At 41.4% G+C, this 15308-nt stretch overlaps 1 protein-coding gene across 1 annotated transcript in view; it reads right to left on the bottom strand.

The window, feature by feature from the left end:
* Positions 1–15308, bottom strand: part of DOCK4 (dedicator of cytokinesis 4) — a 422657-nt gene that overhangs the window by 111549 nt on the left and 295800 nt on the right. Inside the window, exons 25-27 of the mRNA XM_088457720.1 lie at positions 7656–7790; positions 4068–4166; positions 717–811 (exon numbers count right to left, since the gene is read on the bottom strand). Of these exons, the coding sequence (XP_088313846.1) occupies positions 717–811; positions 4068–4166; positions 7656–7790 (329 nt within the window). The remainder of the gene's footprint in view (positions 1–716; positions 812–4067; positions 4167–7655; positions 7791–15308) is intronic.

Here is a 15308-nt window from a genome sequence, read left to right as displayed (position 1 = left end):
TGATGGCTTCACCTACCATAAGTATGACCTACTTACTGTTGGTGTGGATGTTTAATGCTTTTATGGGGCTTTCTGTATTCTAATCATGTGACAGAAGACGGAAACAGCTAGGTGGAATGGCTAAATTGAGGTGGTTAAAGGTTCTATTGCTACAATTTCCTAATGGTCTTGGCAGAAAATCATAGCAAATAGCATTGATAAATCAAGTATTAGAATGGTTGCTAAGGTTACCGAATACTTGCACTTTAATGATATTTAACTATCCCCCATTTCTCTCAGTTCTGTTGATGCAGTATATAGTCACTGTGTGTGAAGGAGTATGTGGCTATACAGATAATGCACGAAGAGTGCGAAGTCATTAAGACAGAGAAAAACAACATGTATAACATCTTCAGTTTACAATGTAGGGACAATTACACACCAGAAAAGCAGACTCTTCTGCAACGGTTTATGTATCTAAAATTGCTAATTAGACATACTGTATGCTTCAGCAGAAATTAAATACTATTTTAATAATTAGCTTAAATAGTAAACTGTAAAAATTAATATGCGCAATCACCTACAACACACACAAATTTACTTGGGCTCCCACAATTTTATACAGAATAATAAGTATTTAAGGAAGAACAGGAAAAAATAAGAACCCACAATTCACAGTTATTGCTTTAACTAGCTCAGCTTAAGGAAAGAAAAATAAAATCATGTTTGCTTCTTACTTATTGGCAACAAACCGCATCACAGTCCAATCTTTAGGAAACATTTCCGGTCTTATAAGTATTCGAAACACAGTAAAGATCTGCAACAAAAAATCCTGAAAAGAAAAATTGCAAGCATTAAAAAAAAAATGTATATATATCATAAAATAATTCAGTACAAAACCTTGTATAAACAGGCATCTGAGCACTACTGAGCAGATCCTCTCAAAGTACCAAGTAGCGCACAAATCATTTAGTTTTACTAATTATTACAATATTATAAATAACATATCAGGAAAATAGTGAAGAATGTACTAAAAGATATGTTAAGAATTATACCCGTGTAATAAGAGCTTCATATACAATACAACACAAAGTCTATGGGTAGTTTTATGTTTTCTACAGATGTTAAAGGTCACTGCTAAAGTAAGCAATGTGTCAGCCACCAAAAACTCACCATCAGGGAAGAGAACTTGCAAACATATAAAGAAAGTTAAACCATTAATTTTGGAACAGCTTTTCCTTGTAACATCTAATTTCAGCTAAGTAGTAACATGAACTCATAATAATGTTTAATATTTTACAGGATTAAGAAGAGACTTAACATGGCACTGATGCTGAACACTATACAGTAAGTGGTAAATTAATTATGACTATGCCCAAATGAGGAATATAAACTGATCTGATAAAAATTAAACCTTATTTAAAACCTTACACATTTTGATATCATGGCAATAAAAAAAAAAACCTTAGAAATGAATTGGTTTATGGAATTACATGAGTTATAAAAAAAACTAAAAATGAAACACATAGCAGTTAATTATAAATGAAAATGTGCTATTCATTAGCTGAGTACTAAATAATAAAGTACTCAACAAAAAGCTTAATATTATACATCTGACCACTTTAAGACCTCTGTGGAAATAATTACATAATTATGAATTATTTTTCATGAACACTAACTCATACAGAACTACTGAAATAATTTGTCCATTGATATGTACTATAGATTAATTATAAATGATGGGCACAGAGGTAAAGTATGTTTATGGATATGACGAAGTGATTTTTAACCAATCAAAATCCAAGGTGACCCCTGCCCCTAATGCAGTGTTTCCCAACCTCAGTCCCTAAGGCACACTAATAGACAAGGTTTTAAGTATATCCATGCGTGAGCACAGATAATTGAATCACAATAACTCAAGCAATAATTAAGTCACCAGTGCTCAAGTGTGGCTATCCTTAAAACCTAAACTTTTTCCCAACCTCGGTACTCAAGGCACACAAACACTGTCCTAATGTGTGAGCCTGGAGGTTCGTAAAGGAGAATGCAACGTAACTGTGAAAAAAGGTCTTGTATTTGTAATTTGAAAAATGTAAATGATTGATTGGAGGCTAATGATCTAATGGTGGGTTGGGGCTAGTAGTTTATTGGTTGGGGATAATAATTTAATGAAGGGACGCTGGTGATAGTGTGGACTATTTTATTTAATGTCAAGTGCTATTTAATAAAGGAGTCTATTATTTAAAGGTGGGATAATGGTATTACCAATTTAATGCTGGGTCAGTGTGTGGGCTATTTACTGAGTTTGGGTCTGAGTTAAGAAATAATAATAATTTATTAAATGTGAATACTGTTAATTTAATGTCAAGGCTGGTTTGCTGTAAATAGGTAAATTTGTTATATGTGAATGCTAATATTACAGTGTTGAGGCGGAATCGGTATGTATCATCGCTGGGTTCAAATGCCGATGTGAGAAGCCCGGCAGGGGGGAAGATCCCGACAGGGTTTTTTGGTAAGTACTACTAACCCTGCCCCCACCCACTAACCCTCCCTTAGGGGTGCCCAACCCTAACTTCCTCCCGAGGGAGCCTAAGTCCCTCTTACCCTAGCCTAATCTTAACCCTCCCGGGGGGTGCCTAACCCTAAGTCCCCCCGGGAGCCCTGACACCTAATCCTCCCACCCTGCGGCTGTCCGCGCCCGCCTTACCTTCGTTCGATATGCAGGGCGTTGGGCTCCGACGTAGGTCTAATGACAGGCATCGGGATTTCAACGCTTTTTCATTACTGCCCTGTCGGGATTTGACAGTCGGGAAGCCGGTGGTCGGCATTTCGACCGTCGGCTTCCTGACAGCATCCCGTTGAGGCTAATTGAGGTGAAATAAGCATATTTTTTAAATATGCATGCTGTTAAGTTAATGTCAGGACTTGTGGGGGAGGGATAGAACTATTACATGTGAATGCTAGTAATCGGAGGTTAAAAGTGTTAAAAGAGAGTTGCAAGAATAAACCAAATCTGAAAAAAAGAATGAAAATATTTTTTGCAATGTACATATGTAATTTTTGCCACTTACTCAGATTAATAAATGCATTGCAATGTTCTCAGCACTGAAAACTTTTTTATAAATTGTATAACATAATTTACCTTTAAACATGCCAAACAAAGGCAATTTTCATGTTCACATAATTTCAATTGCTGCAGTGTAGTCATGCACACTATAGTCATTTTCACCATTGCAATTCAAATGGTTATAGATTAATTAATAAACAGGTTAGGTGGTTTATGCACATAACAGTCAAATGTAATTTATATGCATTAGAAAAAATTCACCAGATTTTTAGTTGCTCTAATTATTTTTTATTTCAGTTTTTACATAATGTACTGTAGCTGCAAAACGTCAATGTAGAACTCACCTGCCCACCACTGTCTCCATTACATCACCTTCCCCTACGTATGTCCTGTCCTCAGTCTGTGTTCTGCTCTCTTTCTGTGACTGTCACCTTCTGAGTGTTTAGTCTTTCTGTCACCAACCTCTGGGCTCAATCCAATTAGCCATGGAGGGTGCGAGTTGCCGTTGCAATGGCGTTAAAACGTCGATAACGGCACCACATATCGCAGCCGGCTCTGAGCCTAAATTTGCATAATTTTGCTCCGAGACCTATGGGGCTGTGAGCACTTTTATGCAAAAATTCAGGCTGCCGTTAAGCGTGCCCATTGTCACACCTGCGAGTACATCACATGTAATTGGATTGATCCTATATGTATGTGATGTGGACCTGTCTTGCTGGATATGTAGATGGCTAAAGGATAATAATAATAATAATAATAATAATAATAATAATAATAATAATAATAATAATAATAACTGAGAAGCAATCAACATTGATGATTGCTTGTTAGGTACCAATGGAAGCAAAACTACCTATTCTATTCTATTTTCGTAGTTGTAAAAAGAAAGTTAACTTGCACACAGAAAAATGCGTAGTGTACTTCTCCACTAATAATGGAGTGCTTACTATATATGGTGTAGTATATTTTATCTGTACTAAAATAATCACATTTAAAAGCAATGTTCATGTTAATGACCTACCCGCAGTTCATCCTTTGTGTTGAAGCTCTCTAGAAGTTGTTGGTAATGTCTGTCCGTCATTTGTCGCAGTAGGGATAGCAGCGACGCCACAAACTCGCCCTAATGAAACATATATGTGAATGCAACAAGACATAGAGAATTTCTAATGCACAAGAGTCATTAATATATGTAGAAACGCCTGTAAAACCCATCCTTATAGTTGGTAAATGGTGATATCATAAATTATATTTGAAGAATGTCACTTGTGTCACACAACCCACTTTGTAGAAAAAACACACTAGGATATGAGGCTAACCTCATATAAGCAACATTTTTTGTTTCAAATTGAAACTAGTATATTGTGAGAAATAATTTGGCCCTACTGTAAAATAAAAAAAAAAAGATATATCAAACTGAATTGACAAAAAGTTTAATGGGTTCGGAAAGGGAATAAAAATTAAATACTTTAAAAGCTTTTCCTGCAATTAGCAAACCATTTCAGGTATTTAATACCATTCTTCCGAAACAAACACAGTCCACTATATTTGCTGAATGATGAAATGAAGTCACTAAAGACAACACCTGCTGTAGACACCTGTGTATATACTCCCCTGGGGCACCTATAACAATGTGATATGCTTTATAGGCCTGCCGCTTGCACAGATATACTCTTTTCTTTATGCAATGGCAGAAATGAAACTGTGTCCCATTCAACATGTAGCTACAAAGAGGAGTAAAATGGTACAGAACATTACAATATGTAGTATCATGTAAAGAACAGCCATATATAATGGCAATCTATGGTATATAGATTGCAATGCTTTGGGTACCTTTAGAGATAATGGTCCATATAGCAGTTCCAACACTACAAGATACACTGAAGTACTATAATGAATGATTGATATATTAGAATTAACAAATATATAATGTGACATGTAGACACTATGGTGATATAGGGGGCTGATATGGAGTTTGATGTAAGCATTCTTTTTTTTTAGCACTAAATACTTATTTTTTATAAGTCTTATGTGTACACAGTAGTCTTATGCCTCCATTGGTATGCAGATTTGGCCGCATTTTGCAGTTATAATGACCTACGCTTAGAAAGGTGGAAGGGGGGTTGTTAGAGGCCAGCAAGCTCAGGTAGAATAATGTTCACGCAAATGGGACTTATGCAGAGCACAACAAAGACATGTATGCATCTGTCAAGAGGCATGTACTGTAATTTGCAGGCTCTTGACTCCTGGTGCAAAATATACACTGATAACGATGACAATTGATAGATGCATCTGATTGGCTGAGTGTGTCTTGCTCCCACCAGGGCCGGAACTAGGGGGGGGCTAGAGGTGCACGTGCACCAGGTGCTGGAATACAGGGGATGAAAAAGGGCTGACTCACGGTGGCTTGGGGGCTGCAGATTCAGAAAACGGCCATCCAAACATGGCCGCCGCCTACCGGACCTCTAGTGTCTGTTAGGCCATCGCAAGTGCCGGGAGAAGATGCTGAAAGCTGCATCTTCTCCCGTGAAACCCCCTGGCAACGAGCATGAAACCCCCTGGCAACGAGCATGATAACCCCTGGCAACGAGCATGAAACCCCCTGGCAATGAGCATGAAACCCCCTGGCAACGAGCATGAAACCCCCTGGCAACGAGCATGAAACCCCCTGGCAACGAGCATGAAATCCCTGACAATGAGCAGGTCATTTTAAAGTAATTAGAAGCCTTACTGTGGGGCATAAAATGTTATCGGGCAAATATGTAAGTGGCACTTTGGTAACAGGCATTACAGTGTGTGGCATAATGTGTAATGGGCATTATGGTGTGTGGAATAATGTAAGTCACTATACCAGGGACGTTTGACTAGTGCACTGCCTTATGGATAAGAAAGGACAAAATCCAGGTACGGGAAGGGAGGGGGCACAAAATTGCTGCCTTGCACCGGGTGACAGCTATCCTAGTTTCGGCCCTGCTCCCACCCACTGTTACTGTACTATAGAAATATTAGTGTGGCTGCTGAAATCTATCTACATTATTTTAAATCGATATCGGCTTTCGGTTTGCTGCAGAATAGAAGATTCCCAACTTATTTTTTCAATAAAGTTGTTAATATTTGTTTGAATGTAATTAGTACTTTTACTGCAGACTAACAGACAATTTTAATTATATGACACTTCATTAACGTACAATATTGTGTACTGTAACTTTAACATTTACTACTAACGCAGACAAGCCACATCTCTTGGCATACACCAGATGCATATACTACTGTTTTATCCCAGTGTTGACCTGGTGCATATACTACCTCTTACTCCTGGAGTAAACTGGCACATATACTACCCTAGCAGATCTGAACATATTTTATGCCACGTATTTTACACAAAAGGAGTTTAACTACGCATCAGTCCCTAAATCTGCATAGTTGTTGCCAACAGACCTAATGGTTTAGTGATAAAGGTAATGTATATAACATATAATGCAGGGTTCCAACTTATTCCTTGCATCTGTGAAATTCAGCATGAGAAATACCGTGGGGAGCAGGAGTAACATGATTATCAATATATTCCAGTTAATATGTCTCTATAAGAGTTTGGTTGAAATACTTTAATGTCTACAAGTTGTATTGCAACACCAAGGCAAAATAAGTAGTCTATTATAAGAAACACTGATATTGTTGGATTTCTCTTTTTCCAACATCAATAAGCATGCAAAACAGTTAATATAATAATAGAAAACTTGTAAACTATTAACTATTTTGTGTTAATTATTTGGACACCAAGTTCACTTTTGTTTATCATAATCTGTAAAGCTGTTATGCCACTGTGTGCGTGGATATGCTACGTCAATGCATGTGCAACTATATAATTACAGCTACATCAATCAGTACAACAAAAATCAGTTCACAGGACATAAAGAGTTCTACATGTTCAAACATACTGAGAAAAAATGCATAGTACAGTAAACCAGAGGTTGCCAAACTTTTTTGAATCACGGCACCCTAGAGTAACAGCATTGTTTTCACGGCACCCCTAAGCCAAACATTTGTTATTGAGAAATTCAGAAAAAAATGTAGTAAAGTAATAGTGAAGTGAATTGTGCTTACCTGCCATCCTTAGGTTCAGTTATGTGGTGCTGGACAGGTTTGAGCATCTGTTTGTCTAAATCAGCGTTTTTCAACCACTGTGCGCGGTTGTCTAGTGTGCTGAGGCAATCAGCTCAGTGCACTTGTACTGTGCTGTGTTTTGTTACTGAGAAGGCCAATGTTGTGTGTTTTACTCCTGTGGAGGCCAATGAAGTGTGTTTTACCCTGTGGAGGCCAATGTGTGTGTAATTTTTTATGTGGGAGCCAATGTGTTTTTTTTCAATGGTCACGCAAACCGCATTGCCGGATAGTGTGCCTTAGCAATTTTCAAATCTTGTGTAGTGTGCCTCAAGTTGAAAATCACTGGTCTACATATTTACATTACAATGACCATAAATAATTAGATTTTTTTGCTGGACCACCAACCTGAGGCACCCCTACAAGTGTCCTGAGGCACCCCAGGGTGCCATGGCGCACAGTTTGGGAACCACTGCAGTACACAGTTTACGTGTCAGTACAACACACTTACGGTTACATCTTGAAATTGGAGCCTCATCGCAGAGCCTGACGGCTGTGGTCTACTTGTGATCTCTAAAATAGTCCGTAGCAAAATATCCAGGAGGCTTTTGACAATCACGTCAATTTCCTTCATGGCCAATTTCTCCTAAAACATGGAAAATAGAAAGAACTATATTATACCGCTTTTCCACCAAAGTCCTGAGTCTGACTCAGGATTTTAGAACACAGTTCCAAACTGGGTCAGACCTCTTTTCCACCACGGCGCCTTTCATACTGCACACGGGTACAGTGCCAGCGCTTGGAGATTACATTTCCTTGCGCCGGAATTCGGCTCTCCACGTTCTGTAAATGGAGCGACCCGAGTAAATAGTTTCCACTTACCCGGCTCCTTTTGGGAAAACCCTGCTAGGTACCCAAGAAGGATTCCCAGGTGACTGTACCCAAGTGGAGCCGTTTCTACTAACAAAAATCCCTGGTTGTTGATCGTTCATGTGCAATAACCATAGATTTTCAGGTCAGTGGAAAAAGGGGTATAATTTGCAGGAGTACAGTATAATGACTCAGAAAGTTGCTCAAGCATCATGTAATACATAAATTGCCCCACTCTTCCGCAGAAAAAAAAATAAACAGCAGTTACAGGAAGACTAATTATAAAGATTAAAAACTCTCTTGTCTGGTTTTCATAGACAAATTTACATTCATAGCACAGAAAACACAAAAATATACACAAATATTTACTAATGAATAAAGGGATCCACTCAAACAGTTAAGCGGAGAGAATTTTAAAGAACTATTTCAGTAACAGTTAGATTTAAACCAGTCACACCTCTAAACGACCAAAGGTATCCTTGAATTGAAGTTACAGCCTAATTAATTGTTATTTAAGACGACTGAACCATTTTTTGACTAATAACTTCTAACCTTTTGCATAAGGTCTCATGCAGTAGTTTCCTACCACAGAGAAATGCAATCTGTTTACACTGTAATCTATTATGAGCAAAAAGCATTTCTACCCCTTGACAGCAGAGATCAAAAGTACGCTGTTAAAAAGTTATGATTACTGCACTTTTTAGTTTGAATAACAGTATAGGCCAGTTGCAAACAGACTATCCTGCAAAACACAATGTGCTGATGAAGTGGCAGCTGACCCGTGAAACGTGACAATTTGATTGTGTATTGGATGACAGTTGATAAATCATCCAGTTCCATTATTAAATATTAAGAAGTGCTGCCTGCCTCACCCGCTAAATTTGATTACTTTGGCAGGGCCCAATGACAAGTTGTTTCATCAATTGTGGGAGAGTGAAAGGACGTTTTTGTGTACATTTAAGTATATGTACAGTATGCATACCTATATATACAGCACATTACATAATTACACACAAATATATATACAGGTTGAGTCTCCCATATCCAAAATGCTTGGGACCAGGGGTATTTTGTATAACGGAATAATCCGTATTTTGGAATAATTACATACCATAATGAGATATCTTGGGAATAGGGCCCAAATATAAACACATAATGCATTTATGTGTTATATACACCTTATACACACAGCCTGCAGGTAATTTTATACAATATTTTCAACAATTTTGTGTCTCAAACAAAGTTTGTGTACATATATGAAATTCATTTATGTTTCATATACACCTTATACACACAGCCTGTACGTCATTTTATACATTATATTTGATAATATGTGCCTTAGACAAAGTTTGTGTACATTGAACCATCAAAACTCAAAGGTTTCATTATCTCAGTCATGCTAAAAATATTCTGTATTTCGGAATATTCTGTATTTCGGAATATTTGGATATGGGAGACTCAACCTGTAGGATCGACAGGCAGCGTGGACCAGAATTTTCATCAAGCATTAGATGAACAAATTTTTCTCGCTCTGTGTGAGAAAGGAGCAACTCAGAGCCGGCCCTAGCCAATATGGTGCCCTATTCACACTAACAGAGAGGAGATCTGGAGACCACCATGGACATCTCTCACACCTCGGCGGCACCAGACAGGCCGCAAACACGTGACTGACCTGCAAAAGACAGAAGGAGATACACGAGAAGACTACAAGCCGGTAAGGGGTGAGAGCGGAGCACTGTAGAGACCTGAGGAGGTAAGTCTGAATTTGGAGGGGGGTAACGGCGCCTGGATCCCCGAGCCACAACCAGTGCGAAGTTTGTCGGTTCAGGCCAGGCGTTCACCGGCGCACCGCCACACCTAGGACACTGTGTCAAAGAGAACCACCCCCCAGTAACTCCAGTACAGTACTCAAACCCCAAGAATCATATCCCCGGCAACAACATCTGTGCACACCATTACTTAACTAACAATCATCAACTGCGGGACACCGAATTTTCACTACACTGAGCTATCCAGGACATAAACCCCCCCCACACCCCCAAGACTTTATATTGTGGTCTCCACCATACCCCCTCAACTTTACACCAATCTATCGGGTCTATTCTTTATAAGACCTAAATTCTGCAACAAGTTATTTCAGTCTCCCATTTTTTCATCCCTTACTTTTTTTCACCCCTCCCCCCACACCTTATTCAGGTGTTCACCACCATCGTTACTACTTTAGCTGTCTTTGCTACTTAGTATGAACATTTTTTTATTGCATCATAGACATTGATCAGAGCTACGTTTTGTTAATGTATATAATTTTTCTTTGCATGTTTACTTTCAGTTTCGAATAGTAAAGATTAGTTTAAATCTTTAGATACCTTGTTTCTTTTATCATTTTCATTTGCACATCAGAACAAAAGGGTTTTTTGAACGCATCTATACCATCATTATTTAATTTATTATCAGAAGGTCAGACACCCTTCTTCATAGACGCAGCACACCGCGCCCATTAGGACCTTACCCTATGCGCAGTGATTTATCCAGCCTATGCAAGATTTTGGATGGCGATCCCTAGCAAATAATCCCATATATATTAATTATATATACAGAATATATATATATATATATATATATATATGTAGCCATGCCAGTACAGTCACTTAGCACCCCAAGCAGCACCTCTCAGACTCAGTCAGATGATGATCCATCCACCAGGCAGCAGAGCACCCCTCTCTGCCCAGTTCCCATCAGCACTCCAGGCACCACCTCAGAGTCAGACTCAGTGAGTCAGATCCAGCAGGCATCAGCCCCTCTCTGCCCGGTGCCTGCCCCATCTCCCAGCCTGAGCTAGGACAGACTCACTCTTGTACGGTGGTGGTCTGACCGTCTCTCTCTTCTTCAGCCAGGACTGGGAGTGAGAGTTGAGACTGTCCCTGCTGCAGTGCCAGTACCTTCTCTTGATGCCTGGATAGGCGCTGGGCGGTGGCTAATGGAAGCAAATCCGTGAGTTGTCACTCACAACTCAGCTCTGCAAATGCCCATGGGAGCAAGTGAGAGTGGCTGGGCATGCACAGTATGCCCTCCAGTGGCCATCTTACTTATGTTGTAGTCAGAATGAGCTTCTGTGCAGAAGCTTATTCTGACCTGACCACAGCACTGCCCAATCGGAGCTGAGCTCTGATTGAGGTAGCAGCAGGGAGCTGGTTGTCGATGCGCCTGGCGGCGTACCATCACTATATAGCAGCCAGCAGTTGCAGAGCCGTAGGATGCCCTTAAGGCATTCCAAATGCCCTAGACATTTGCTTAGAATGCCTATGCCGAGGGCCGGCTCTCGGAGCAGGTAATTGAAAAAGTGGGCGTAAGTTTGAGAAATTAACCTGATTGGCTGTACTGGAGAAAGAGACGACAGTGTTTTTTTGCCCGCAGTAGGAAGAGATGGCATACACCAACAAGAATCAAAATAACTGGTCCGTGGGCCCCCTGAGAGAAGTGAGCATCCTTTTCATTATTGTGGAACTGATGTATATGTAACACAGATCACACTGTGTCATCTTTAATAATTTTCTGGTATACCTGCGCCAAGAGAATATTCCCTCTATATTATAAACAGAGACCTTTATCCATTTTGACTCAACATTTCAGGTAATTTTTTAAGACTTGAGTGCAGAGAATACTGAAGTCTTGTGATTACCAGATTTCTGTACACCATCAGGGCACTGAATTATTACCTACAAAAATGGGAGATATGCACATAAATACTGAGTGATTATGTTTGCTTGTGCTGTAAGAAACAGGAGTTATAGCTCACTTAAAGAGAATATTTGGTGCTCTCCTCTTGCGACACTGTATGCATACTGCTAATATTTATGAAGACTCTCGTTGTTATGCATGTTACATTTTCAGAAGAGACAGCATAACTACTTATCATAAATACTTTTTATTGTGTTACGTTTGGCAGGAACACCTTAATGTTTGCTGCCATAGCTTATCTGTTTTCAGTGCCAGATTAAGGTCCAAATTTCTGAAGGGCCTATTTGTGCCGCCACAGGGGGTGTGACACGCACGCCGCGGGTGTGTGAGTATTGATGTGGGGTGCACGATCAGTGTTGTGGGGGTGTTGTGTGCACAGGGTGAGTGGCTAGCATCATGGAGGGCATAGCTAACACATAAACATATACACACATTTATACATAGTAACCAGAGGAGATTCGCACACACAAATAGCTTCAATTCATAGAGGGTGCTTAGTCAATAACAAAGATCCAGATAAACACTGACACAAATGCCAGACTGACACAGCACCAAGTAGCAAATATCAAAAACCGTGCTTATTGCTAAATGATTTTCAAGCAGAAAAATTCCAAGCCATGAATTTTTTTAAATAAAAATGTTCAAATAATGTCATACTTATATTCATTATGGACAAAGGGCCCGATTCACTACAGATCGCTATTGCAATCGCAGCTGCAATTAAGCAGGCAAGTCCGCTGCAAAATTATGCTAATGGCTGCAATCATAAAGCCATCACACAGCCAGCATGGACGCCCACTACCGCTTTACTTTGCAATCCTGCATAGAGGAACATCGAGTAACATCGGCACCTCGCACACAACAGGTCTGACATTACTCAGAAATTGCTAACCTCGTCACACGCAGTGAGTACACAAGCTGCGTATGTCGTCACAGTGGTTAATTTATGCACGCCCATGCGATGGTGCTCAAACGGACAGGCACACCTGCATTTCTGCAATCACTCCCATGTTACCACCTCAAAATGCTCACATCCCGTCCCTCTATCTGCAGTGGCTTTGTATCTGCATGAGCAGTACGCATCATCTACCAATTTGTGTACGCTGTTGCAAGTATGATCAGTGATGAATCAGGCCCAAAGTGTCAAGCCAGTAAAATCATCAGCCTGACAGCTGTTCCTGATGTACAATTTATTGTACACTCTTAATTTCACATTGTTTTGCTGCATTTGGACAGTTTTGGCGAGAACCTACTACAGTAGGAGCAAGTGCAGGTTTTCCGAATTGATTAATGAATCTACATATTATTGTTATTTATATGGTAAATAGAAACTACAGCTGGGACTAAACCAAATTCCAAAGACATATTACACGCATAGGGGCCTGGATTCAGAGATGTACGCTCGCTAATTCCACTACAGCTGCGCATATATATGCAGCAGCTGTGTGAAAATATCCAACTATTGAGATGCCCACCAGCGGCTTCACAAATCCAACTGACTGTGGGCCTGATTCAGACCCGCTCGCGAGCGCTGAGCGCACGCAAGCGGGTCGATGGTGGCCCAGTGCGCATGTGCACGACAGAGCCGGCTCTGTCGTGCTCATGCGCGAGACCCGGATAGCGACGGGCACACCGTCGCTCCGGGTCTCGTGCCAAAGGGGGCGTGCTGTCAATGTTGAGTGACAGCACGCCCCCTTTGGTGGGCGGGCCGGGGTGTGGCTGCCCAGACGGAGGCGTTCCGTCTGGGGCCGGCCCCACTGACATCACAAGTGAAGTCCGTGGGAGTGCTTTCGGCTCTGTTTGAGCCGAAAGCACTAAAGGGCTTGCAGCAATGAGACCCTACCACAAGGGTCTCGTTGCAAGCCCGATGGTCGCGATGGTCTTGACCATCGCGACCATCTTCCTGGCCGCTCGCTATAGCTGTGGGTGGTCACCCACAGCTATACGAGCTGCCAGGAGGCCGCTCTAAAAATCAAGAAGGACGGCCCTGATTCAGAGCGAGCGCTCTGTCAGAGCGTCCGGCTCTGAATCAGGGCCTCTGGGCCTAATTCAGACCCGCTCGTGAGCGTAGGACGCTTGCAAGCGTAGGACGCTTGCAATCACTCCAGGGCTTGCGGCCACGAGACCCTACCGCAGGGTCTCGTCGCAAGCCCGATGGTCGTTATGGTCTTGACCATCGCGACCATCATCATGGACGCTCGCATAAGCTGTGGGTGGTAACCAACAGCTATGCGAGCGCCCAAAAGGCCGCTCCATTTTTAGGTAGGAGGGCCCTGATTCAGAGAGAGCGCTCTGGTCAGAGCGTCCGGCTCTGAATCAGGCCCTGTGTGCAAAGACACAGTATTGGTCGTGAATCAGTCAATAAATAGATGCTCTGAGTAACCCTACAGTTGCACAGAATGGATGCCAGAGTCGTTTTTACCGCATATGTTGAATCAGTCGCAGGAAGAAAAACCCTTAAAATATTCCCAACACACCGGTGTTTGAGCCACCACCCAAACAATCCCTGTGTGTCAATAACTTTGTGAATATATGCTCACTGCCAGCAAATATGAAACTTGATGCGTGCGCAGCGCAACTCAAGGCGCAAGCTCAGATTACCGATAACTGCTCAATCAAACATCAGCATTGTGTCTGTTTCTAAATCAGGTCCATAGTACAGTCTTAGACAAGTACACATGACAAATGCATAAAAGGGCTTTGGACAAAATAATAAATTGCTTATCTTTTACACAATATTTATTTGTTAGATGAGGAAGGGGGTAAGGTGCTAGAAATCCCATTTTAACCTGTAACAGATGTGATGAAGACAAAATCTTTCACTGAGACTATCCTTTCCATACAGAGCACCAGATGGCTATTGTCTACAAAATGTCCTGTGCTCCATTAAATAAATATATTCAGTGGGTAATTTCTGCTTTTGCAGTACTTTTACATAGGCACTTATGGTCATGCTGAAGACACTGCTAAATGTTGATAGCAGGACTGCAGCCACCAGAGCACGACATCCCGTTAGCAGCAGCCAGCACCTAATGACTCACCGACAACTCACACAGCAGCAGGATAAGTCTCCGTCCTGACTGAGCTGCCTTCACGGAGCAGAGCATGCATGGGCTTAGGCAGCTATTCTAGGCGCGGAGTCCGGACTCGCTGACGGTGATTGGGCGGCTTCTATTTGACGTCACGTGTTGCATGGTAAGAAAGGCGCTGCGCTGTCCATTGAGTTACAATGCATTAGTGGCGCAGGGAGGGGCCGGGCCGGAGACGCTAACCATTGCGCCAGACATGTATCTATGCCCAGTCTTTTAATGGTGGGATGCCGGGGAGGGAGGTTGCCGGCCTCCAATGTTTGAGTGGGCGGGGCCTCGGGCTGCTGCTCTCATGCTGCAGCAGCCAGCAGGAAAAAAAAAAAATCCTGTCTACAGCAGTGGCTGTCTGTGGGCCTATCTCAATGTGGAGCCTGGAGCTGTAGCTCCATCCGCCCCATGGTTAATCCGGCCCTGTCTGTTTTTCTGAATATGTACAGACTGGTGCTGACAGAAGTCTCCATATGATT

This window comes from Taudactylus pleione, unplaced genomic scaffold (assembly GCF_031769625.1).
Source record: "Taudactylus pleione unplaced genomic scaffold, aTauple2 ptg000041l, whole genome shotgun sequence".
Classification (NCBI taxonomy): Eukaryota; Metazoa; Chordata; class Amphibia; order Anura; family Myobatrachidae; genus Taudactylus; species Taudactylus pleione.
The sequence above is the reverse complement of the archived record's forward strand: the minus strand, read 5'-3'. Positions and strand labels throughout refer to the sequence as shown.